At 37.9% G+C, this 27850-nt stretch overlaps 2 protein-coding genes across 11 annotated transcripts in view; one reads left to right on the plus strand and one right to left on the minus strand.

The window, feature by feature from the left end:
- The window catches only part of ZNF461 (zinc finger protein 461), a 136477-nt gene extending 120336 nt beyond the window's left edge, over nt 1–16141 (plus strand). For all 10 annotated transcript variants that reach the window (XM_082367292.1, XM_082367294.1, XM_082367295.1 and 7 more), the window contains one exon: nt 8296–16141. In XM_082367292.1, coding sequence (XP_082223418.1) covers nt 8296–10007 — 1712 coding nt within the window. In that variant the 3' untranslated portion in view covers nt 10008–16141. The remainder of the gene's footprint in view (nt 1–8295) is intronic.
- Nucleotides 16142–17878: 1737 nt separating this feature from the next.
- Nucleotides 17879–27850, minus strand: part of ZNF382 (zinc finger protein 382) — a 58942-nt gene continuing 48970 nt past the window's right edge. Inside the window, exon 5 of the mRNA XM_082367421.1 lies at nt 17879–27842. Coding sequence (XP_082223547.1) covers nt 26419–27842 — 1424 coding nt within the window. The 3' untranslated portion in view covers nt 17879–26418. The remainder of the gene's footprint in view (nt 27843–27850) is intronic.

Below are 27850 nucleotides of genomic sequence, written 5' to 3' on the forward strand. Positions count from 1 at the left end.
ATGAAGTCTAGCCTTTATTCATTTTTTAAATCTTATGAATAGTTAGGGGGTTTTGTTGTTGTTTTTTTTGTTTGTTTTTGGGTTTTGGTGTTAAGTCTAAGAACACCACCTAGTCCTAGGTCCTAAAGATTTTCTCTTATGTTTTTTTCTAGAAGTTTTATAGTTTTACATTTTCCATTTAAATCTGTAATCCATTTTGAGTACCTTTTTGTAGAAGATGTGAGACTTCAGGTCAAGGTTTATCTTTTTGCCTATGGATGTCTAATTCTCCATCACCATTTTTTTCAACAAGTTTTATCCCTCCTCCATTGAGTTGCTTTTTCACCATTATCAGAAATTAGTTGAGCACATTTGTGTGGCTCCATTTCTGAGATCTATGTTCTGTACCATTGATCTTTGTAACTATTCCTCTGCTAGTACCATACTTTTGATTACAGCAGTTATATAGTAAGCCTTAATATTGGAAAGCGTGATTCTTCCCACTTTATTATTTTCCAAAAAAAAATTTTGGCTATCCTTGGGGCCTTTTTCTTTGCATATAAATTTTAGAATAAGCTTGTCTCTATGTACAAAAAAAACTTGCTGAGATTTAAATAGGAATTATGTTAAACCTGTAGATGAAATTAGAGAATTAACATCTTTACTCTGTTGAGTCTTCCAATCCATGAACACAGCATTTCTCCAAGTTTTTTTCCTTTGATTTCTTTTATTAGCATTTTATAATTTTCATCATGTATTATCTGTACATGTTTTGTTAATTTTTTACCTAAGTATTTCTTTTTTTTAATCTTGGAGCATTTGTAAGTGGTATTGCATTTTTATTTTGGTTTCTATTTGGTCCTTGTCAGTGTACAGAAATTCAGCCAATTTTGTATGTTAATCTTGTATTCTATGACGTTGCTCAATGCACTTCTTGGTACTAGTTAGTACTAATACTAACTAGTACTAATTTTTCCTTGTAGATTCATTCTTGTAGACAATCATATAATCTGCAAGTAGAAGGTTTTTTTTTTTTTCCTTTTCCAATCTATGCCATTTCTTTTTCTTGCCTTTTTGTTGGCTAGAAATATGTTCTGTGTTGGATAAGAGTGGTAATAGTGGACATCCTTGCCCTTTTTCTTAATTGTAGAGGGAAAGCATTCAGGGGTAAGGTCTTTTGCCATTAAGTATGATGTTAGCAGTAGATTTTTTGTATATGCTGTTTATGAGGTTGAGGAAGGTCCCCTCTCTTTTTAATGCCCTGAGGGTTTTTTTTTAAATGAATGTTAATATGATCATGTGATTTTTCTTCTTAGTTGTTGGTATGATGGATTACATTGATTTCTGAATGCAGAATCAGCCTTTCACACCTGTAAAAATTCCACTTAGTCATGATATATTATTCCTTTTATTCACTTCTGGATTTGATTTGTAAAATTTAATTCAGGATTTTTTCATCTAAGTTCATGGGAGATACTGGCCTGTAGTTTTCTCTTTGTGTGTGTGTGTGTGTGCACGTGTGCGTGTGCATGCTGCCTTTGCCTGGTTTTGGTATAAGAATAATAATGGCCTCATAAAGTAAGTTGGGAAGTGTTCCCTTTTCATCCTTTCTTGGAAGAAATTGATGTGAATGTTTGGTAAAATTCACCAGTGAAACCATCTGGACCTGGATATTTCTTTTTTCAGGATTTCTTTTAAATTATAAATTCCATTTCTATAATAGTTATAGGAGGGGCTTCCCTGGTGGCGCAGTGGTTAAGAATCCATCTGCCAAGGCAGGGGACACGGGTTCGAGCCCTGGTCCGGGAAGATCCCACATGCCGCAGAGCAACTAAGCCCGTGCGCCACAACTTCTGAGCCTGTGCTCTAGAGCCCGTGAGCCACAACTACTGAGCCCGCGTGCCACAACTACGGAAGCTCGCGTGCCTAGAGCCCGTGTTCTGCAACAAGAGAAGCCACCGCAATGAGAAGCCCGCACACCGCAACAAAGAGTAGCCCCAGCTTGCTGCAACTAGAGAAAGCCTGTGCGCAGCAACAAAGACCCAACGCAGCCAAAAATAAATAATAAATTAATAAATTTATTAAAAAAAATAGTTATAGGACTATTCAGATTACCTATTTCATCTTGGCTGGGTTTTGGTAGTTTGTGATTTTCAAGGAATTGGTACATTTCTTCTAAGTTGTCAAAGTTATGAGTGTAAAGTTATATGTGGTGTTCTTATTATCATTATGGTGGATTATCTATATATAATTATATATATATGTATCCATGTATATAAAGGATATTCATGTCCTTATTAATCCTTCAAAAATTTTTTTTCTTTGAGACTTTTAATTTCACCCATAGATTATTTAGAAGTGTGTTATTTGGAGGTGTTTGGAGATTTTCTTGTCTTTCTTTTATAATTTGATTTTATTATGGTCTCATGTAAAAATTAGAGGGAGCTGTCTACAGGAGTCTTCCCTCACTTCTGACATCAATTGCAATTTCAAGTGTTTCCGAGACCACCCTTACATTTGATAATTCACTAAAAGAACTCATAGAACTCACTGAAAGCTATCATCCTCACAGTTAGTTTATTACAGCAAAAGGATACAAATTAAAATTAGCCAAGGGAAGAAGTACATAGGGCAGAGCCTAGGAGAGTGCCAAGTGTGGAGCTACCCATTGTCTTCTCCCATTGGAGTCATGGACAGTGCTAACTTTTCCCATCAACTATGTGTAATAATATGCATTTGGGCATATTGCCAAATAGAGAAACTCACCTGAGCCTTAGTGTCCAGAATTTTTATTGGGGCTCCTTGTTGGCTACCCATGTGGCTGACCTTTAGTTTCCAGCCTCTCAGGAGGTAAAGCTGATACCTTTAGTCTGCAGTCTTTTTGGAGGAAAATTGATGCCACATATCTCAAACCTTCCATTATAACTTTGTATCTCTTTTCCTCTTTATTTTTCTATAACATTTTTTTGCCATCTGACTTACTAATTCATTTACTAATCATTTATTAGATGTTATCCCAGTAGAATATAACTCTATAAGGGGATGCATTTTTGTTTGTAATGATACTTCCCTTTTCATTCCTAAGATTGGTTATTTGTACCTTTTCTGTCTTTTATGAAATAAAAATTTATTTTGAATTAATTTTAAACGTATGGAAGAGGTGCAAAATAACCCCCAAAATATCTCCCATATGCTGTTCACCTAGATTCACCAGTTGGTAATATTTTTGCCATATTTGCCTTATTATTTCATTTAAGTCTCTTTACCCTAAATAGTTATCTTTCCTAATAGGAAGGATATTCTCTTACATTTCATAAATTCAGGAAATTTTACATTTATCCAAATCTATTGTCTCATTTATTGTCTGTATTATATTCCACTACTTATCCAAATATTGTCCTTTTCACCTGACTCAGGATCTCACATTACATTTCTCTTTACTTTAATCTGAAAAGTTCCTCAGCCTTTCTTTGGATTTTATGGCTGGTATTTTTGAAGAATACTGGCCACTTTTATAGAATGTCCTTCAATTAGAGTATGTTTGTTGGTTCTTCCAGATTAAATTCGGGCTATACATTTTTGGCAGGATTATTGCATTGGTGACATATCTTTCTCAGTGTATTATATAAGGAGGCACATAATGTCATTCTGTCCCATCATTAGTGTTGTTACCTTTGATCACTTGGTTTGGGTGGTGTTTGCTAGGTTACTCCATTGTATTTTTTTTCTTTGTAATTAACGTTTAATCTGTAAGGTAGTCTATTTTTCTTGACCAGTCTTGCCAGAAATCCTATTATGTATTTGTTTCTGTTTTATTTATTCTGCCTATCTTTGTTTTTTACTTTATTCTACTTTTTGAGGTCTCAGTTTGCTATTCTTCTTCTAACTTCTTGAAATAGATGTTTAGATGATTCACTTTAAGAATTTCTTTTTTCTATTTGCATTTAAGGCCGTAGATTTTCCTCTAAGTGTGGCTTTAGTTGCATCCTACACGTTTTGGTAAGAGGGGTAGAGAGAGCCCAGGGGATATAGGACCTTATAGAGCATTATAAGAATCTTTTTTTCCTAAATGTGATGGGAAACTATTAGAGGCATTTAAGAGCAAAAGTTATGTGTTGTCACTAAGATATGATGTGTTTAGTGGAACAAGAAAGAGAGCAGGTGACCAATTTGAGAGTTACTGCAGTAGTATAACAATAGTAGCTTAGACTGTGATAGAAGTGGTGATGATGATTATGTCATTATATATATATTAAAGAACAAGTTGACCATGCTTGCTAATAGACTATAAGTTGAGTAAGAAGAAAAAAACTAGGCTTTTGGCTTAACCTATTGGTAAAAGATGGTTGCATTTACTGAGATGGGTTAAGCTGGAGTAGGAATGAATCTAAAAAGGGGATTTGAAAGTTCTCTTTGGACATGTTATGGTTGAGGTACTTATTACATATTTACATGAAGATTTCAACTAGGCAATTAGATGATAAATATGGAGCTTAGGGGTAAGATAAAAGCTAGAAGTATAGACATCAAAGGACACAATAAAGTGAAAATACAACCTATGGAATAGGAAAAAATATTTGTAAGTCACATATCTGATAAGGGGTTAATATCCAGAATATATAAAGAACTCCTACCAAAAACAAAAAACCAAACAACTCAATTTTAAAAATGAGAAAAGGATTTGAATAGATATTTCTTCAAAGAAGATATGCAAATGACCAGCAAACACATGAAACTATGCTCAACATCACTAGCCACTGGGGAAATGCAAATCCAAACTACAGTGAAATATCACCTCACACCCATTAGGATGACTACAGTCAAAAAACAAGTATAACAAGTATTGGTGAGGCAGTGGAGAAACTGAAACCCTTGTGTTGGTGGGAGTGTAACATGGTTCAGCCACTGTGGGAAAAGAGTATGGTGGTTCCTCAAAAAATTATAAATAGAATTACCATATGATCCAGCAATTCCACTTCTGGATATATACTACAAGCACCAACTTAAACTTAAACAGATACTTGTACACCCATGTTCTTAGCAGCATTACATACAGTAGCCAAAAGGTAGAAGCAATCTAGGTTTCATCAACAAACAAATGGAGAAACAGAATGTGGTGGTGGTGGTCGTGTGTGTGTGTGTGTGTGTGTGTGTGTGTGTGTGTAATCCTGACACATGCTGCAACATGAATGAACCTTGAGGACGTTATGGTAAGTGAAATAAGTCAGTCACGTTCAGAAAAACAACAACAAATACTGTATGACTCCAGTGGTATGAGGTATCTAGAGTAGTCAAATCCATAGAAACAGGAAGTAGAATGGTGGTTGCCAGGAACTGGAAGAGGGAAGAATGGGGAGTTATCAATGGGTACAGAGTTTCAGTTCTGCAAGGTGAAAAAGTTCTGGAGATTGGTTGCACAACAGTGTGCACATACTTAACACTACTGCACTAAACACTTAAAAGTGGGTAAGATAGTAAATTTTATGTTATGCATATTTTATCACAATTAAAAAAATTTTTTTAGAGGTATAAATTTAAGACTTAGCATTATATGATTGATATTTAAGCCAGACTGCTATTAAGGGAAAGAGTGTAGATTGAGGGCTGGCCAGAGTCAGAGTTCTGGGACATTCCAATATTTAGAGGTCAGGAAGTGGAGGAGAATGCATTAAGGGGAACTGAATATAAGTAGAGAGGTAGGAGGATAACCAGGAGAATCTGGTATACAGGAAGCAAAGGGATTGATCAGTTGTGTCAAATGCTACTAATGAGTCAAATAGAGTGTTGACTGGCATTTGAGCACTGATTTTGGTAAAGTAATTTTGTTAGTTACTTTAGCTAGAAATGTTTCAACAGAGCTATGGGAGTTGAAATATTTATTGGAATGGATTACAGAGAAAATGACTAACAAAGTCATTTGATATAACACAGAGTCAGGGAAAGGATGGTCTTTTCAGTAAGTGGTGCTGATATCTACTGAAAAATAAGAATCTTGATTTCTACCTCACACTAGGTGGATTATAGATCTAAATATGAAAGGTAAAATAGTAAAAGCTTCTAGAAGATTATATGAGTATATTTTTATGAACTTGGGATTATACTACCTTAAAGTTAAGAATTTCTGTTTATCAAAACATAGTATTAAGAGAGTGAAAGGGCCAGCCCCAGAGTGGGAAAAGATACTTGCATTATGTAGTTGGTTATATCCAGAATAAATTAAGAATTCCTACAAATCAAAAAGAAAAATACAACCCAGAAACTACCCAAATGTCCCTCAACTGGAGAATGGATAAACAAAATATGGTTATCTGTACAATAAAATATAACTCAGCCATAAAAAGAAATGAAATACTGGTACGTGCTACAGCATCATTGAAACTTGAAAACATACTGAGTAAGAACAGAGACAAAAGGTCACATATTGTATGATTTCATATTTATGAAATTTCTTGACAAATTCAGAGACATAAAGCAGATTGGTGGTTGCTGGGGGTGGGGGGGGAGGAGAATAGAACATGATCATGTGTGTGAGGTTTCTTTCTGGCATGATGAAAATATTCTGGAATTAGAGATCAGATGGTTGCACAACAGTGGGAATGTACTATAAGTTACTGAATTGTATGCTTCAAAATGGTTAAAATGGTGGATTTTATATGTATTTTATTGCCCCCAAAATTAATAAAAATGGACAAAATACCTCCATAGGCAACTTATTAAAGAAGATATCCAGTTGGCCAATAAACATATGGCAAAGTATTCAGCTTGCAAAATTACAAATTAAACCACAATCCAGTATCACAACACATCTGCCAGGATGCTTAAATATAAGAAGATTGACAATAACAAGTGTTGCTGAGGATATGAAGAACAGGAACTCTTTTAGAGTTTGATGGAATTGTAAATTAGAAAACTGTTGCATAGTGTCAACTGAAGCTGAACAAATGCATATCATCTGATGCAGTAATTTCACACCTAGCAGAAAGCAGTCCTGTTTCCACCAAAAGAAATGTGCATGGATGTTGATAGCAGTACTAACCATAATAGCCAACAACTGGAAACAACCCAAATGATCATCGTTAGGAAAATGGAAAAATAAATTGTGTTAGCATAGAATGCTTTATGTAGCTGTTGGTCTCAAACAGTTCAATGGAAGGCTGTATTAGTTTGGATATAGGTTTGGCTGTATGTGACAGAGACCCCCAAATAATTGTAGTTTAAACTATATAGAGGGTTAATTTTCTCTTTCATTAAAGTCCAGGCTGGAGTGGCAACTCTGTTCTGCAAAACCATCTGTGACAGACATGACATCAAATGCACATTGCAGCTGGCTTTGCTGAGGAATCAGAAGAATAACGGATATAGGGTGTGGGCAAGCTGACTCTTAAGAAAGTTCTCAGGACTTCCCTGGTGGTGCAGTGGTTAAGAATCCGCCTGCCAATGCAGGGGACACGGGTTTGAGCCCCGGTCTGGGAAGATCCCACATGCCACAGAGCAGCTAAGCCCATGCGCCACAACTACTGAGCCTGCGCTCTAGAGCCCGCGAGCCACAACTGCTGAGCCCGCGTTCCACAACTACTGAAGCCCACGCACCTAGAGCCCGTGCTCTGCAACAAGAGAAGCTACCGGACTGAGAAGCCCGCACACTGTGACGAAGAGTAGTCCCCGCTCACCGCAACTAGAGAAAGCCCATGGCAGCAATGAAGACCAAGGCAGTCAAAAATAAATAAATAAAAAATTTTAAAAATAATAAAAAAAAAAGTTCTCAGAAGCTACTACATAATACTTCTGCATTTCTTTAGGCAGAATCCAGTTACATGGCATGTTCTGCTGCAAAGGGTCCTGGGAAGTGCAATGTTTATATTGGGCAGCCTGTTCTCAACTAAAAACCAAGGGTTCAGTGTACAAAAGGGGAATAATAGATGTTTGGGGACAACTAGCAGATAGCACATAATCCTTTGGCCTGGTGGAGAGTGTTAAAATATACAGACTCTCGTAGACTCTGATTCAGGTGATCTAGAATGTTTTGTAAACATCCATAATTACAACAAATTCCCAAGGTGATTCTGAAGTGGATCAAAATTTCAGAACCACTGACTTGACTTGTTAATTAACTCCCTCACTTTTCTTTCATGAGCTTTCATTTCTTTGCATTCTCCTTACTCTATTTTCATTCAATTGCATGATGGTATTTAAGAGCTCCCCAAGCCTTTCATTTCTTATGTGAATTATTTTCAATTCTCTCTCTTTTTTACCAGAGATATTTCATTTCCTTTGTAACACAAAACTAGCAATTAAAATGTGTTTCTTATCTTTCAGACTTGGTGTCCAAGTGTGAGTCCAAGAAGTTATCTCCAAAAAGAAACATTTATGAGACAGAATCATCCCAATGGGCTATCATGGAACCATTTAAAAGCCATAGTCCTGAGAAATCCATTTTCAGAGATATTTGGGCATGCAAAAGTCAGTTTGAGAGACAACAGGGAAAACAGAAGGGCTATTTCAGGCAATTTATTATCAACCATGAACACATGCCCATTTTTAGCCAACATATATTGTTCGCTCAGGAATTTTATAATAGACAGAAAATCTTTGAATGTAAAGAATGTAGAAAAAACTTCAGTTACCATTTATTCTTTAGTCATCACAAAACTCATTCTAAAGAAAAACTTCCTGAATGTAAGGTATGTGCAGAAACTGTTGATACATCATACCTTACTAAACAACAGAGAATTCAAAATAGTAACAAATGCAATGAATGTAAGGAATGTTGGAAGGCCTTTATTCATTGCTCACAACTTATACAACATTTGAGAATTCATAAAGGTGAAAAACACTATGAATGTAAAGAATGTGGCAAGGCCTTTTATTATGGCTCAGAACTTATTCTACATCAGAGAATTCACACTGGTGAGAAACCCAATGAATGTAAGGAATGTGAGAAGGCCTTTATGCAGCTATCACAATTTACTCAACATCAGAGACTTCATACTGGTGAAAAACCCTATGAATATAAGCAATGTGGGAAGGCTTTTATTTGTGGCTTTCAACTTACTGAACATCTGCACCTCCATACTGGTGAGAAACCCTTTGAATGTAAAGAATGTGGAAAGACTTTCAGGCATCGATCATCCCCTACCATACATCAGAGACTTCATACTCATGAGAAACCCTATGAGTGTAAAGAATGTGGGAAGGCCTTTAATTATGGCTCAGAACTTATTCTACATCAGAGAATTCACACTGGTGAGAAACCTTATGAATGTAAGGAATGTGGGAAGGCATTTAGGCAGCAATCACAGCTTACTCAACATCAGAGACTTCATACTGGTGAAAAACCCTATGAATGTAAGCAATGTGGGAAGGCTTTTATTCGTGGCTTTCAACTTACTGAACATCTGCGACTCCATACTGGTGAGAAACCCTATGAATGTAAAGAATGTGGAAAGACTTTCAGACATCGATCACACCTTACAATACATCAGAGAATTCACACTGGTGAGAAACCCTATGAATGTAGAGAATGTGGAAAGGCCTTTAGCTATCACTCAAGCTTCTCTCACCATCAGAAAATTCATTCTGGCAAAAAACCTTATGAATGTAGTGAATGTGGGAAGGCCTTTTGTGATGGCTTACAACTTACTCTACATCGGAGGATTCATACTGGTGAGAAACCCTATGAGTGTAAGGAATGTGGGAAGACTTTCAGACAGTGCTCACACCTCAAAAGACATCAGATAATTCACACTGGTGAGAAACCTCATGAATGTATGATATGTGGTAAGGCCTTTAGACTTCATTCACACCTTATTCAACATCAGAGAATTCATACTGGTGAGAAGCCCTTTGAATGTAAGGAATGTGGAAAGACCTTTAGCTATCATTCGAGCTTCTCACACCATCAGAGAATTCATTCTGGGAAGAAACCATATGAATGTGGGAAGGCCATTAATGATGGCTTGCAATTTAATGTACATCAGACACTTTATACGGTTGAGACTTCAGTAAATTTTCCTCTCTCCCCACCCTAGTCTAGCATCATGAAATTATTTTTGGAGATATACTTTTTTTTTTCTTTAAGGAAAATGTTGGTAAAATACTGGGTTTCATTAGTATGGATTTATTTTAGTAATCTTTGAACTCTTTTTTTTTTCAAGTGAGAAAATGGAAAAGTTATTAAAATGAAAATTGCTCTGGTATCAGTGCTGTTTCTGAATTATTGTAATGATCAGTACTGGAAATAAATTTTATAAAACTATTTGTTTTCACTGAAACCAGTGAAGTGGGGCAGAAATAAAATGAAAACAATTTCTTCCCCTCCCACAAATCCCTGAAATAACCAATATGTGTGTGTGTTGCTTCTTCCTTCGTGCTCAAGCATATCTGCACATGTGAAGGGTTTATTGCATGTCTGTGAAAGGTTTTACCCCCATAGTGACATATTTCGTGGCATTTTGCCCTTTACACTTAAATAATCATGGACATTTTCCCAGGTCAATACTGTAGATCTGACTCATTCTTTTTAAAGTTTCAGAATATTTCTAGTATGGGATGTATGCCAGTATTTTGAACCATTCCCTACTGTAGACATTCAAATTGTGTCTACTTTTTTCACCAGAAATGATCGTGCAATAAACATTCTTAGATTGTCATTCTTATGTTTCTATTGGTAGATTCCCAACCATGAAAGTGTGTGTATGTTCTGATGTTACATTAATTTTGTAGTTTAAAAAAATGGGAAATAAAAACAGATACTATAAAAATCCAAAAATTACCCAAAATAACTTGAAAATAAAATCTTCCCTAATATCTAGTCCTATAACCATCTGCTTTCCCTACACAGGGGTAACTATAGCTGTCACTTCTTTTGTATTCTTCCAGGAATTAAATTTTTAAAATTCTTTGGACAAAAGTGGATTAATCATAATCCAAGATTCATGATGTTCTCATCAGTCCACATTTAGCCTACTTTTATTTAATTTTAATGTATTAGAGGGATTTATAAACATTGTACCAACTATTTACTGCCTTTCTGCTCCAAATTCTTCATTGCCTGCTCTGCAATATTGGAACTCTTCTCTCTTGTTTATAACATTTATTTGAGTCCTATCTTTCTTTTTTTACTTGATTAGACTAGCTAAAAATTTTTCAGCTTCATATTTTCAAAGGACCAACTCAGTTTTATTGATCTTTTCTATTGTCTTTCTAGTCTTTATTTCATTTATATCTGCTCTAATGTTATCTTTTTTTCCACCTGCAGATTTTGGCCTTAATTCTTCTTTTTCAAGTTTCTTAAGGCATAAAGTTAGGTAGTTTACTTAAGATCTTTCTTTTTTAAAAAAATGTAGGCTTTTATCTCTATAAACTTCCCTCTTGAAACTATATTTGCTTTATCCCATCTGCTTTTGTATGTTTTGCTTCTATTTTCATTTTTCTCAAGATACTTTTTGATTTCCCTTTTGATTTCTTTTCTGATCCATTGATTGTTAAGGAGTGTGTTTAATTTTCATGTTATCTGTGAATTTTCCAATTTTCCTCCTGTTAATGATTTTTAGTTTCATAATATTGTGGTCAAAAGGATACTTGATATGATTTCAGTCTTCTTAAATGTGTTAAGATTTGTTTTGTGCCATAACATATGATCTATCCTGGAGAATGTTCCGTGTGTTCTTGAGAAAAAATATTTATTCTGCTGCTGTTGGATGGAATGTTCTATGTGTGTCTGTTATGTTCATTTGTTCTGTAGTGTTTTCTGTCTGGATGAACTATCCATTGTTGATAATGGGGTATTGAAGTTCCCTACTACTACTGTATTACTGTTTATTTCTCTGTTCAGTTCTGTTAATATTTGCCTTATATATTTAAGTGCCCAGATGTTAGGTGCATATATATTTACAATTATTATATCTTCTTTATGAATTGGCCACATCATAATAGTGACCTTTTTTATTCTCTGTGAAAGATTTCAACTGAAATTCTATTTTGTCTGATATAAGTATAGCCATCCCAGCTCTCTTTTGGTTACCATTTGCATGGGATATCTTTTTCCATCCTTTCACTTTCAGCCTATGGATATCCTTAAAGTGAGTCTCTGGTTGGTAGCAAAAAGTTGGATCTGTTTTTCAATCCCTTCAACTACTCTACTGATTGATTCAGCTACTCTACTATCTTTGGATTAAATAATTTATTTCATTTACATTTAAAGTAATTATTGATAGGTAAGGTCTTTTTTTTTTTATAAGAGGCTCTTTTTTAAAATAATTAATTAATTAATTGCCACAGACCGGCTGCAGAAAGCTAGAAGTTCCTGGCGGTGAGGGGTAAGGAACTGAAAAGCACCAGTATGGGGTCAGAAGGGCCAAGACAACTGATGGTTGCAAGGCAAGTTTATTCAAAGAGCATGAATGTATATATAGGTTTAGTACGGAACGAATACCAGACAACAAATCAGCAAACCTTGTATTTCCACATAATTCTGTCGCCACTATCTATGCGCCATTATCTATGCGCCATTATCTATGCGCCACTATCTATGCACCACTATCTATGCACCACTATCTATGCGTCAGCATGCCTTATGGGCCGTTCTTTGGAGATACAGACTTCCCCCTCAGGGCAGCACGTCCTTCTTCTGGGGAACAACCAGGGGCTCTTAGATCCAGAGCAGGCACCTGGAACGAAACTGGCCGCAAGCCATTTTCCTTTTTTACGCTCAATACCGCAGCGTCAGGAGTGCATACCAAGAAAGAGACAAGCAGTTCTCCACAAAGCAGAAAGCTGAATAAGCTTACAGCTTGGGGGCCACCACAATTAATTTATTTTTTGCTGTGTTGGGTCTTCGTTTCTGTGCGAGGGCTTTCTCTAGTTGTGGCAAGTGGGGGCCACTCTTCATCGTGGTGCGCGCGGGCCTCTCACTATCACGACCTCTCTTGTTGCGGAGCACAGGCTCCAGACGCGCAGGCTCAGTAATTGTGGCTCACGGGCCCAGTTGCTCCACGGCATGTGGGATCTTCCCAAACCAGGGCTCGAACCCGTGTCCCCTGCATTGGCAGGCAGATTCTCAACCACTGCGCCACCAGGGAAGCCCGGTAAGGTCTTTTTATTGCCATTTTGTTCATTGTTTTCGTTTTTTGTGTGTGTCCCTTTTTTCCTTTCTTTGCTATCTTCCTTTATAATTTGATGCTTTTTTTATAGTGCAATGCACTGATCCCTTTCTCTATCTTTTGTGTATCTACTGCACATTTTTTCTTTGTGGTTACCATGAGGCTTACATAAAACATAACTGTTTATTTCAAGCTAAGAACTTAACTTTGACCACATACAAAATCTCTATGATTTAACTTCTCCTCCCCCCACCTTTAATGTTAATTGATATCACAATTTACATTTCTTGATTTCGTGTATCAATAATAAATTTTAGTTACAGTTATTTTTAATACTTTGTCCTTTAATCTTTATACTAAAGTTTTGTTATTAACATGCCACTGTACTATAGTAGAGTATTCTGACTTTACTTTTACCACTGAGTTTTATACTTTCATATGTTTTCAAGTTGTTACTTAGCATCTGTTCATTTCAACTTGAAGAACCCCCTTTAGCATTTCTTGTAAGGTGGTCCAGTGGTAAACTCCCTCAAGCTTTTGTTTGTATGGGAATTTTTTTTCCCTCTTCATTTCTGAATGACAGCTTTGCCGGGTATAGTTTTCTTGGTTGCAGTCTTTTTTCTTTCAGCACTTTGAAGATATTATGCCTCTCTCTCTTGGCTTGCAAGGTTTCTGATGAGACATCTGTTAATAGTCTTAGGGGGGTGCCCTTGGATATGATGAGTTGCTTTTCTATTGCTGCTTTCAAAATTCTCTTTGTCTTCAACTCTTAAGAGTTTGATTATAATTATTTGGAGTTATTTAGGCTGCATGGATATGGGTGTTCATTTCCCTCTCCAGATTAGGGACGTTTTCTATTTTTATATTTTAAATAACCTGTCTTCCTCTTTCTCTTTCTCTGCCTCTTCTGGGATTCCCATAATGCATATATTGATACCTTTGCTGGTACCCCATAATTCCTGTAGACTTTCTTTTGGTCCTCTGACTGGGTGATTTCAAATGAACAGCAAGTCTTAGAACTCACTGATTCTCTCTTCTGCTTGATCAAGTCTCCTACTGATGTGCTGGCATTTTAAAATGTAGTCATTGTGTTTCTCAAGTATAGAATTTCTATTTGGTTCTTTTTTATGGTTTCTAGCTCTTTGTCCTGTCTCATTTTGTTCTTGTATTGTTTTCCTGATTTTGTTTAGCTTTCTTGTAGCTCACTGAGCTTCTTTAAGATGATTATTTTGAATTCTTTGTCAGGCGGTTTAAAGATCTCTATTTCTTTTGGGTTGGTTACTCATGCTTTATTTTGTTACTATGGTGGTGTCATGTTTCCCTGATTATTTGTGGCCCTTGTGGATTTGCATTGGTGTCTGCACATTTGAAGAAGAGGCATCTCTTCCAGTCTTTACAGACTGGCTTTAGTAGTGAAAACCCTTCACAGACTAGCTGCTCAGAGATTCTGGGTGGATCAGCTGGTGATGTCTATGGGTAGGCTTGCTCCTGGAGCCTTCAGGTAGGCTGACCTGGTGGTTGGTTTAGCAGGTGAGTGGGCCTGGTACCTGAGACTGCAGGGACAGGCCTGAAACTTGGATCCATGGTGTCTGATCTGGTGCCAGGAGCCACTGGGCTGGGCTTGTTAATTGGGTCTGTGCAGTAGGCCTGCCTATGTCCATAGGGGCTGGCCTGGTGCTGGGGTTCACTGGACTTGGCCTGGTGACTGGATCTGTGGAGATAGGCCTGAAGCCTGGGTCCACAGGAGCTGACCTGTTCCTGTGACAGTGACAGGCCTTGAACCTTAATCTGTGGGGGCTGACCTTGGTGGAGTTGGCCTGTTGTCTGGATCCATGGGGGTAGGCCTGGTCTGAGGCCATAGGGGCAATCCTGATAGTGGAGTCTATTGGGGCAGGCCTGGAGCCTAGGTCCATGGGTACCAATCTGGTACCTGGGACTGTAGGGCCAGCATGGCGCTGGGTTGGGCAGCATGGAGCCTGGTGTCTGGGTCCACAGGGGCAGGCCTGGATTCTGAGTTATGGTTTACCTGGAGGGGCTTTCCTGGAGCCTGGATTCACTGGAGGAGGCTGGTGCTTGGGTCTATGGCAAAGTTGGGTGCTAACTTCACTCTTCTTCCCCCCATGCAAAGGGTGTATCTCTCCACACTTCACTGCACAGGCTTGGGGAAAGGGTAATGCAGGTAGTGTGAAATTGTCCTTTTTATCCTCTTCAACGTATCTTTCATTTGTGTGCTCCACTCAAGTGCTGTATTAGCTCATGTGGAGGCATTTTCATGTGTGGATGGTTGTTCAGATTGATGTTCCAATGAGACGACAAGTGCTGGAAACTCTATTCCACCATCTTGCTGATGTTACTACTCCAGTTCACTATTTTTGGTATGTACACACTTCTATTTTTTTTCACATGCATATTTTTATATTTATGACCACAAACAGTATGCAAAACAATTACAACAGCTCAAGGAATTCCCTCATGCATCCCCTTTCTATTCAGAATATTCCCCCACCCCTAATACCTGGCAACCACTGATATATCCTGGGTACCTATATTTTTATCTTTTCCAGAATGTCTTATAAATGGAACCATATAGTATGTAACTTTTTTTTTAACATATTTATTGGAGTATAATTGCTTTACAATGGTGTGTTAGTTTCTGCTTTATAACAAAGTGAATCAGTTATACATATACATCTGTCCCCATATCTCTTCCCTCTTGTGTCTCCCTCCCTCCCACCCTCCCTATCCCACCCCTCTAGGTGGTCACAAAGCACCGAGCTGATCTCCCTGTGCTATGCGGCTGCTTCCCACTAGCTATCTATTTTACGTTTGGTAGTGTATATATGTCCATGCCACTCTCTCACTTTGTCCCAGCTTACCCTTCCCCCTCCCCGTATCCTCAAGTCCATTCTCTAGTAGGTCTGCATCTTTATTCCCATCTTGCCCCTAGGTTCTTCTGACCTTTTTTTTTTTTTTAGATTCCATATATATGTGTTAGCATACAGTATTTGTTTTTCTCTTTCTGACTTACTTCACTCTGTATGACAGTCTCTAGGTCCATCCACCTCACTACAAATATCTCAGTTTCGTTCCTTTTTATGGCCGAGTAACATTCCATTGTATATATGTGCCACATCTTCTTTATCCATTCATCGGTCGATGGACACTTAGGTTGCTTCCATGTCCTGGCTATTGTAAATAGAGCTGCAATGAACATTTTGGTACATGACTTTTTGAATTATGGTTTTCTCAGGATATATGCCCAGTAGTGGGATTGCTGGGTCATATGGTAGTTCTTTTTTTAGTTTTTTAAGGAACCTCCATACTGTTCTCCATAGTGGCTGTATCAATTTACATTCCCACCAACAGTGCGAGAGGATTCCCTTTTCTCCACACTCTCTCCAGTATTTATTGTCTGTAGATTTTTTGATGATGGCCATTCTGACTGGTGTGAGGTGATACCTCATTGTAGTTTTGATTTGCATTTCTCTAATGATTAATGATGTTGAGCATTCTTTCATGTGTTTGTTGCCAATCTGTATATCTTCTTTGGAGAAATGTCTATTTAGGTCTTCTGCCCATTTTTGGATTGGGTTGTTTGTTTTTTTGATATTGAGGTGCATGAGTTGCTTGTATGTTTTGGAGATTAATCCTTTGTCAGTTGCTTCATTTGCAAATATTTTCTCCCATTCTGAGGGTTGTCTTTTTGTCTTATTTATGGTTTCCTTTGCTGTGCAAAAGCTTTTAAGTTTCATTAGGTCCCATTTGTTTATTTTTGTTTCTATTTCCATTTCTCTAGGAGGTGGGTCAAAAAGGATCTTGCTGTGATTTATGTCATAGAGTGTTCTGCCTATGTTTTCCTCTAAGAGTTTGACGGTGTCTGGCCTTACATTTAGGTCTTTAATCCATTTTGAGTTTATTTTTGTGTATGGTGTTAGGGAGTGTTCTAATTTCATTCTTTTACATGTAGCTGTCCAGTTTTCCCAGCACCACTTATTGAAGAGGCTGTCTTTTCTCCACTGTATATTCTTGCCTCCTTTATCAAAATAAGGTGACCATATGTGCGTGGGTTTATCTCTGGGCTTTCTATCCTGTTCCATTGAGCTATATTTCTGTTTTTGTGCCAGTACCATATTGTCTTGATTACTGTAGCTTTGTAGTATAGTCTGAAGTCAGGGAGCCTGATTCCTCCAGCTCCGTTTTTCTTTCTCAAGATTGCTTTGGCTATTTGGGGTCTTTTGCATTTCCATACAAATTGTGAAATTTTTTGTTCTAGTTCTGTGAAAAATGCCAGTGGTAGTTTGATAGGGATTGCATTGAATCTGTAGATTGCTTTGGGTAGTAGAGTCATTTTCACAATGTCGATTCTTCCAATCCAGGAACATGATATATCTCTCCATCTATTTGTATCATCTTTAATTTCTTTCATCAGTGTCTTATAATTTTCTGCATACAGGTCTTTTGTCTCCTTAGGTAGGTTTATTCCTAGATATTTTATTCTTTTTGTTGCAATGGTAAATGGGAGTGTTTTCTTAATTTCACTTTCAGATTTTTCGTCATTAGTGTATAGAAATGCAAGAGATTTCTGTGCATTAGTTTTGTATCCTGCTACTTTACCAAATTCATTGATTAGCTCTAGTAGTTTTCTGGTGGCATCTTTAGGATTCTCTATGTATAGTATCACGTCATCTGCAAACAGTGACAGCTTTACTTCTTTCTGATTTGGATTCCTTTTATTTCTTTTTCTTCTCTGATTGCTGTGGCTAACACTTCCAAAACTATGTTGAATAATAGTGGTGAGAGTGGGCAACCTTGTCTTGTTCCTGATCTTAGTGGAAATGGTTTCAGTTTTTCACCATTGAGGACGATGTTGGCTGTGGGTTTGCCATATATGGCCTTTATTATGTTGAGGAAAGTTCCCTCTATGCCTACTTTCTGGAGGGTTTTTATCATAAATGGGTGTTGAATTTTGTCAAAAGCTCTCTCTGCATCTATTGAGATGATCATATGGTTGTTCTCCTTCAATTTGTTAATATGGTGTATCACGTTGATTGATTTGCGTATATTGAAGAATCCTTGCATTCCTGGGATAAACCCCACTTGATCATGGTGTATGATCCTTTTAATGTGCTGTTGGATTCTGTTTGCTAGTATTTTGTTGAGGATTTTTGCATCTATGTTCATCAGTGATATTGGCCTGTAGTTTTCTTTCTTTGTGACATCTTTATCTGGTTTTGGTATCAGAGTGATGGTGGCCTCGTAGAATGAGTTTGGGAGTGTTCCTCCCTCTGCTATATTTTGGAAGAGTTTGAGAAGGATAGGTGTTAGCTTTTCTCTAAATGTTTGATAGAATTCGCCTGTGAAGCCATCTGGTCCTGGGCTTTTGTTTTTTGGAAGATTTTTAATCAGAGTTTCAATTTCAGTGCTTGTGATTGGTCTGTTCATATTTTCTATTTCTTCCTGGTTCAGTCTCAGAAGGTTGTGCATTTCTAAGAATTTGTCCATTTCTTCCAGGTTGTCCATTTTATTAGCATATAGTTGCTTGTAGTAATCTCTCATGATCCTTTGTATTTCTGCAGTGTCAGTGGTTACTTCTCCTTTTTCATTTCTGATTCTATTGATTTGAGTCTTCTCCCTTTTTTTCTTGATAAGTCTGGCTAATGGTTTATCAATTTTGTTTATCATCTTAAAGAACCAGCTTTTAGTTTTATTGATCTTTGCTATTGTTTCCTTCATTTCTTTTTCATTTACTTCTGATCTGATCTTTATGATTTCTTTCCTTTTGCTAACTTTGGGGTTTTTTTGTTCTTCTTTCTCTAATTGTGTTAGGTGTAAGGTTAGGTTGTTTATTTGAGATGTTTCTTGTTTCTAAAGGTAGGCTTGTATAGCTGTAAACTTCCCTCTTAGAACTGCTTTCCCTGCATCCCATAGGTTTTGGGTCGTTGTGTTTTCATTGTCATTTGTTTCTAGGTATTTTTTTATTTCCTCTTTGATTTATTCAGTGATCTCTTGGTGATTAAGTAGTGCGTTGTTTATCCTCCATGTGTTTGTATTTCTTACAGATTTTTTCCTGTAATTGATATCTAGTCTCATAGTGTTGTGGTTGGAAAAGATACTTGGTATGATTTCAATTTTCTTAAATTTACCAAGGTTTGATTTGTGACCCAAGATATGATCTATCCTGGAGAATGTTCCATGAGCACTTGAGAGGAATGTGTATTCTGTTGTTTTTGGATGGAATGTCCTATAAATATCAATTAAGTCCATCTTGTTTAATGTATCATTTAAAGCTTGTGTTTCCTTATTTATTTTCATTTTGGATGATCTGTCCATTGGTGAAAGTAGGGTGTTAAGGTCCCCTACTCTGATTGTGTTACTGTTAATTTCCCCTTTTATGGCTGTTAGCATTTGCCTTATGTATTGAGGTGCTCCTATGTTGGGTGCATAAATATTTACAATTGTTATATCTTCTTCTTGGATTGATCCCTTGATCATTATGTAGTGTCCTTATTTGTCTCTTGTAATAGTCTTTGTTTTCAAGTCTATTTTGTCTGATATGAGAATTGCTACTCCAGCTTTCTTTTGATTTCCATTTATATGGAATATCTTTTTCCATCCCCTCACTTTCAGTCTGTATGTGTCCCTAGGTCTGAAGTGGGTCTCTTGTAGACAGCATATATATGGGTCTTGTTTTTGTATCCATTCAGCCAGTCTATGTCTTTTGGTTGGAGGATTTAATCCATTTACATTTAAGGTAATTATTGATATGTATGTTCCTATTACCATTTTCTTAATTGTTTTGGGTTTATTATTGTAGGTCTTTTCCTTCTCTTGTGTTTCTTGCCTAGAAAGGTTCCTTTAGCATTTGTTGTAAAGCTGGTCTGGTGGTGCTGAATTCTCTTAGCTTTTGCTTGTCTGTAAAGATTTTAATTTCTCCGTCAAATCTGAATGAGATCCTTGCTGGGTAGAGTAATCTTGGTTGTAGGTTTTTCTCTTTCATCACTTTAAATATGTCCTGCCACTCCCTTCTGGCTTGCAGAGTTTCTGCTGAAAGATCAGATGTTAACCTTATGGGGATTCCCTTATGTGTTACTTGTTGTTTTTACCTTGCTGCTTTTAATATTTGTTCTTTGTATTTAATTTTTGATAGTTTGATTAATATGTGTCTTGGCGTGTTTCTCCTTGGATTTATACTGTATGGGACTCTCTGTGCTTCCTGAACTTGATTAACTATTTCCTTTCCCATATTAGGGAAGTTTTCAACTATAATCTCTTCAAATATTTTCTCAGTCCCTTTCTTTTTCTCTTCTTCTTCTGGGACCCCTATAATTCGAATGTTGGTGCATTTAATGTTGTCCCAGAGGTCTCTGAGACTGTCCTCAATTCTTTTCATTCTTTTTTCTTTATTCTGCTCTGCAGTAGTTATTTCCACTATTTTATCTTCCAGGTCACTTATCCGTTCTTCTGCCTCAGTTATTCTGCTACTGATCCCTTCTAGAGAATTTTTAATTTCATTTATTGTGTTGTCATCTCTGTTTGTTTGCTCTTTAGTTATTCCAGGTCCTTGTTCAACGTTTCTTGTATTTTCTCCATTCTATTTCCAAGATTTTGGATCATCTTTACTATCATTATTCTGAATACTTTTTCAGGTAGACTGCCTATTTCCTCTTCATTTGTTAGGTCTGGTGGGTTTTTGCCTTGCTCCTTCATCTGCTGTATGTTTCTCTGTCTTCTCATTTTGCTTAACTTACTGTGTTTGGGGTCTCCTTTTCGCAGGCTGCAGGTTCATAGTTTCCATTGTTTTTGGTGTCTGTCCCCAGTGGCTAAGGTTGGTTCAGTGGGTTGTGTAGGCTTCCTGGTGGAGGGGACTAGTGCCTGTGTTCTGGTGGATGAGGCTGTTTCTTGTCTTTCTGGTGGGCAGGTCCACGTCTGGTGGTGTGTTTTGGGGTGTCTGTGGCCTTATTATGATTTTAGGCAACCTCTGTGCTAATGGATGGGGTTGTGTTCCTGTCTTGCTAGTTGTTTGGCATAGGGTGTCCTGCACTGTAGCTTCCTGGTTGTTGAGTGGAACTGGTCTTGGCGTTGAGATGGAGATCTCTGGGAGATTTTCACCATTTGATATTACGTGGATCTGGGAGGTCTCTTGTGGACCAGTGTCCTGAACTTGGCTCTCCCACCTCAGAGGCACAGCCCTGATGCCTGGCTGGAGCACCAAGAGCCTGTCCTCCACATGGCTCAGAATAAAAGGGAGAAAAAAAAGAAAGAAAGAAAGAAAGAAAGAAGATAAAATAAAATAAAATAATTAAAATAAAAAATAATTATTAAGAAAAAAAATTTTTAAGTAACAAAAAATAAAGTAAAAAAGAAAGAAAAAACGGACAAACAGAACCCTAGGACAAATGGTAAAAACAAAGCTATACAGACAAAAGCACACACACAAGCATACACATACACACTCACAAAACTAGAAAAAGGGAAAAAAAAATATATCGTTGCTCCCAAAGTCCACCTCCTCAACTTGGGATGATTCGTTGTCTATTCAGGTATTCCACACATGCAGGGTACATCAAGTTGATTGTGGAGATTTAATCCGCTGCTCCTGAGGCTGCTGGGAGAGACTTCCCTTTCTCTTCTTTGTTTGCACAGCTCCCGGGTTTCAGCTTTGGATTTGGACCCACCTTTGCGTGTAGGTCGCCTGAGGGCGTCTGTTCTTTGCTCAGACAGGACAGGGTTAAAGGAGCAGCTGATTTGGGGGCTCTGGCTCGCTCAGGCCGGTGGGAGGGAGGGGTACGGATGTGGGGCACGCCTGCAGTGGCAGAGGCCAGCGTGACGTTGCACCAGCCTGAGGCGCACTGTGCGTTCTCCTGGGGAAGTTGTCCCTGGATCACGGGACCCTGGCGGTGGCGGGCTGCACAGGCTCCTGGGAGGGGAGGTGTGGATAGTGACCTGTGCTTGCACACAGGCTTCTTGGTGGCTGCAACAGCAGCCTTAGCATCTCATGCCCGTCTCTGGGGTCCACGCTGATAGCCGCGGCTCGCGCCTGTCTCTGGAGCTCATTTAGGCAGTGCTTTGAATCCCCTCTCCTCACACACCCCGAAACAATATTCTCTTGCCTCTTGGGCAGGTCCAGACTTTTCCCGGACTCCCTCCCGGCTAGCGGTGGCGCACTAGCCTGCTTCAGGCTGTGTTCACGCCGCCAACCCCAGTCCTCTCCCTGCAATCCGACCGAAGCCCGAGCCTCAGCTCCCAGCCCCCACCTGTCCCGGCGGGTGAGCAGACAAGCCTCTCGGGCTGGTGAGTGCTGGTCAGCACCGATCCTCTGTGCGGGAATCTCTCCACTTTGCCCTCCGCACCCCTGTTGCTGCGCTTTCCTCAGTGGCTCTGAAGCTCCCCCGCTCCACCACCCGCAGTCTCCGCCCACGAAGGGGCTTCCTAGTGTGTGGAAACCTTTCCTCCTTCACAGCTCCCTCCCACTGGTGCAGGTCCCGTCCCTATTCTTTTGTCTCTGTTTTTCCTTTTTTCTTTTGCCCTACCCAGGTACGTGGGGAGTTTCTTGCCTTTTGGGAGGTCTGAGGTCTGCCAGCGTTCAGTAGGTGTTCTGTAGGAGTTGTTCCACATGTAGATGTATTTCTGATGTATTTGTGGGGAGGAAGGTGATCTCCGCATTTTACTCTTCCGCCATCTTGAAGCTCCTCCCAGTATGTAACTTTTTGAGACTAGTTTCATCCATAATGTTGCGTGTGTCAATGGTTCATTATTTTTATTGTTGAGTAATATTCCATTTTGTGGATGTACCATGGTGTATCCATTTATCCATTGAAGAACATTTGGATTGTTTCCAGTTTTTAGTGATTATAAATGATAATACTATAGACATTCATGAATAGGTTTTAGTGTGAACATAAGTTTTTATTTCTGTAGGCTAAATATAAGTGGGATGGCTAGGTCACATGGGAAGTGTATGTTTAACTTTTTAAGAAACCGCCATATTGTTTTCCAGAGTGGTTTTACCACTTTGCATTCCCATTAGCAGTGTATGAGAGTTCCAGTTGTTTCACATCCTCTTCACTGCTTGGTATTGTCACACATCTATGATTGTGAAAAGCCCCGGTTTATAGAGACCAGTGTTGATATCTGTGTTTTGGCTGTTGTATATTACTTATAAGGCAGGGCATGACAAGTCTGGCACTATTTCTGGACCACAAATTAAGTGAAGATATTCAAGCATTACCTGGCAAGAATGTTTCAGGTTTGAGATGCACTATGCACAATCTGATACTGGGGACACAAGAAGTGAGGCGACATGCTTTTTTGCATACACAGATTATCAGAAAATACACAGGAGTTGTAGGAACCATGTTTATGGGATGGAATTGATTTATAGCTGGACTGGAAAATCTCTAACATTATCTCCATGATGCTTGAATGTCTGATGTTGCCTTTGATTGAGATAAGGGCAGAGGGGTATATAAGGTGCTGTTTAAAGTTGAAAACTTCCTCAAAGACAGCCCAGAGTCAATTTGTTTACTCACATAAACAATTAGATAGCCCAGCTTGACTATGTGACCAGTGAACAGAAGGTCATAAAAGCCCTTGTGGGGAACTTCTGCCTGAGCTCTCCCAGAGCCAAGATTCACACAGATCTTAGTGGTTCAGTCAGGAGATAAGAGTGCAGTCTCTGTGTGAATAAGGACACTGGGGAGCTTGCAACTGGACTCCCCCCAACCAAATGCTTGCCTACCCTTTCTCTTGGTAAGCTACATCCTTTGTTTTTAAAGGAAAGCATTACACGTATATACTCTGTGGAGTTTTGTTAGTTCTTTTGAACTGATGAAATTTTTGCCCATGTTAATTCTCTTGTGTCCTATGACCTTGCAGTTAGGTCTACAAAATATGAATTTGCAAATTAATTCCTATCTTGTTGTATATATTTAGGAATAAGTGGACTTGGATTCCAAAATCATGTCCACTCCTCAGAGCTGCACAAACTTCACTGACCAAAAGATCAGTTAGATGAAAATCCTCATTTCATATATTTATCAATTCATAAAATAAGGACCCATAAAAATTAATGAAAAAGAACATTTTCAACTTCTTCAAAAGAAATCTTAACACAGGAGTTTGGAATATAGCCCAATCCTGTTTCATACCAAAATAAAAACTATTGGACCTAATTTTCCTGAACGGCTGTTAGAAAGCAAAACTTCAAGGTATTCAAAGGTTCCTCCTACAAGGATATGGCGGTACTTATGTCCATTGGATTCTATATCTTGATTTCTGTCTTCACCTTAATTCATGAAATGACTCTGCACAGGATCTTTCAAAGATAGACTTACTTCTCTCTGCATTGTCCATAGCTGGTATTTTGGGGCTATTTTAATTTTTTTTGCAAAATTGGGAAGTATACATTTGCATTGGTAATCAAGTTGATGAGTATAACTTACTACCAGAAAAGGAGAAAAAAAAAAAAAAGGAGGGAAAAAAAAGATATGTATATGGACTCCTCACTGAATTGTTATGTAGATATGTAATTGTAAACAAAAATTACAGTCCAAACTTCAACTGTATTTCAGGGCCAGTTTTTGCTCACGCCTAGATCACCTCGTAGTCACCACACTTTTGCTCATTGACCCTGGAATCCAAATATTCATACCTTTATTTTTTAATACAGATACTAACAGATTATTTCCCCCTTCTTTTAACCTATCAAATTTAATTTTAAAATGTGACCATTTAATTTTGAGGGTCAGAAATTTGAGAAGGCCTCAGCTGAGCAGTTCCTGCTTGGGAAGGGGGGAGTGGATCTCTCATGTGGTTCCAGTTGGATGTCAGCAGCAGCTACAGTCATCTAAAGACTTGACTTGCCCCAGATGGCCCATTCATATAGTTGGCAGATGATACTGGATAACGGCTTGGTGCTTAGCTGGGGCTATTGACTAGGGTGCCTACACATAGGCTCTCTAGCATCATGATCTTGGTATGGTTGGACTTCTTTCATGGAAACAGCTTTCCCCAGAGTTAAGAGTTGAAGCCTCATCTGTTCCCATGTCAACCTTCCTTTCTTTAGTATGAATTCTTTGCTGTTGTATAGAGTGAGTTATAGCTAATCATTCTTACAGTCATTTCATTTGAAGTGTTCCCATCCATTGTGAATTCCCTGGTGTTGTAAGGATTTGAGCTATGGCTATAAGCTTTTCCATATTTATCATTTTTATATGACCAGTAAGATAGTATTTTATCCAGTTAGAATTCTCCAATGTTGAGCAAGGAAGATACTAGATACCTCCTTTTCTCTAGTATGACTTTGATTTCAAATAGGCATTCTTAGGGGTAAAGGCAATCTCACATTTATTACATGTGTCTGGTATTCAGGATTTGAGCTGTGGCTAAAAGCCTTTGGACATGCATTATATTTGGATTCCCAGTTTTCACAACATTCATAGAGTTTCCCTCTAGTATGAATTCTTGCGTTTGAGCCATCACCATATTGATACTATTTACAGCTGTCTTCCTTCAGAGTGAATTATCTCATGTTGTGAAAGTTATGAGTCATTTGATAGTATCAACATACATATACCCCAGGACCCAGCAATTCCACTCCTAAGTATATACATGAGAGAAATGAATATATGTACACCGAAATATAAATACATTCAAAGAAGCATTATTTATTATGACCCTAAGCTGTAAACAATAAAAAAAGTCCATCAACAGTAGATTGGATAAATTGAAATATAATCATATAATGGAATTTTATACAGAATGAAAATAAATAAACTTCTGCCACATGCACTAATGATGAGTTTTAAAGACAGAGTGATGGATGAAACAAGCCATATATGAAAGAATACATGATGTATAATTTACTTTATATAAAGGTTTATAATATGCAAAAACTATAATGTTAGAAGTTAGAACTGTGGTTAACTCTGAGGAGGTAACAACTTTTATACCATATTTGCAATGAGAAATACAGTCACACCACCTTTCTTTTAAAGCAGTTCTGTTCACAGTGTGGTCCATGGACCACTGCCAGGCAGCCTACTGTTTATTACTGGGTCACAACAAGGTATATATTAAAATTTAAAATAAGCAATTTAAAATGTTTGTAGCAACTTGATAGAGGAATTTATGTTTGGTGAATCTAATAAAAATTTTAAGCTTGTATTTTCAATGACTTTTATCATTTAATTTGTCCAGTAATTCTTTTTATGTGTTTTATAGGAGAGCAAATAGTAGGTACATATGTGGTACAGTACCTTAAACTGTTTAATATTATTATATTTGCAAGCAACAGGTTTTACTATGACTTTATAAGTTTTCACCAAAAAAGTCACAGATTTTAGTGAATTCCCACGGTTTCTATCTTGTGAGTTTTCTGATGGACAATGAGGTTTGACTTACAACTGAAGAACTTTCCACATTCTTTACATTCATATGGTTTCTCTCCTGTGTGAGTTTTCTGATGGCGAATGAGGTTTGATTTCCTACTAAAGGCTTTCCCACACTGAGGACATCCATTGGATTTCTCTCCTGTATGTATTCTCTGATGAACAGTGAGGATTGCCTTCTGGCGGAAGGACTTCCCACATTCATTACAAATATAGGGTTTTTCTCCTGTGTGAATTCTTTGATGGAGAGTGAGGGTTGTCTTTTGGCAGAAGGACTTCCCACATTCATTGCAAATATAGGGTTTCTCTCCTGTGTGAGTTCTCTGATGTACAGTGAGGGTTGTCTTCTGGATAAATGCCTTCCCACATTCATTACATTGATATGGTTTCTCTCCTGTGTGTGTTCTCTGATGATCAATGAGGTATGACTTCTTTCTAAAAGCACTTCCACATTGAGTACATTCATAGGCCTTCTCTCCTGTATGTGTTTTGTGATGTCTAGTAAGGGTTGCCTTCTGGCGGAAGGACTTCCCACAATCCATACAAATGTAGGGTTTCCCCTCTATATGTGTTTTCTCGTGAAGAGTGAGGGCTGTCTTTTGACGGAAGGCTTTTCCACATTGACTACAAACATAAGGTTTCTCACCTGTGTGAATTCGCTGATGTTCAATGAGATATGACTTCCTTCTAAAGCTATTCCCACAGTAAGGACACTGAAAGGGTTTCTCTTCTGTTTGAGATCTCTGATGCATGATAAAAATGGACTTCCTACAGAGGAACTTCCCATATTTGCTGTATGCGTGGGCCTTCTTCTCCATAATATTTTGTTGGTGAACATTGAGATTTGACTTTTCGATGAAGCCTGTTCCATCTTTATTGTATTCAAAGGGTCTTTCTCCTCTGTGAGCTCTAGTATGTGTAAATAACATTCCTTTCATAAGGAAGGGTTTTTCACATTCATTATGTTCAAATGACTGCTCTGGAGTTTGAACCTTCTGATGTTGAATAAGCTCTTGTTTACCACTCAGACTCCGCTCTGTTTGTTTATAGAGATTCACTGCAGTATGAATTTTCTCATGTTTAGTATTAAGGAGTGATTTCTCCCATCCATTACTCTCACCAAACTTCTCTCTTACAGGACTTATATTTCTAATGACTAATTCTGAAATATTTTTAAAAATCTTTCCATCAGGTTTATATTCACGTAGTGTTGTTTTTGAAATAATACGGTTCTTGCTGACAGTAAATGTTTTCCCCAAAATATTAGTTCTCTCCTTCATTAGCCTTTTGTGGTTGATGGATACAACTGATCTAGAATGCCTGTCTTGGTATTCCTTGAACTTCACTAAAACATCTTCAGCTTTCCAATCTTCTTCTAGAAAA

This window comes from Balaenoptera borealis (genome assembly GCF_965194805.1).
Source record: "Balaenoptera borealis genome assembly, chromosome: 19".
Classification (NCBI taxonomy): Eukaryota; Metazoa; Chordata; class Mammalia; order Artiodactyla; family Balaenopteridae; genus Balaenoptera; species Balaenoptera borealis.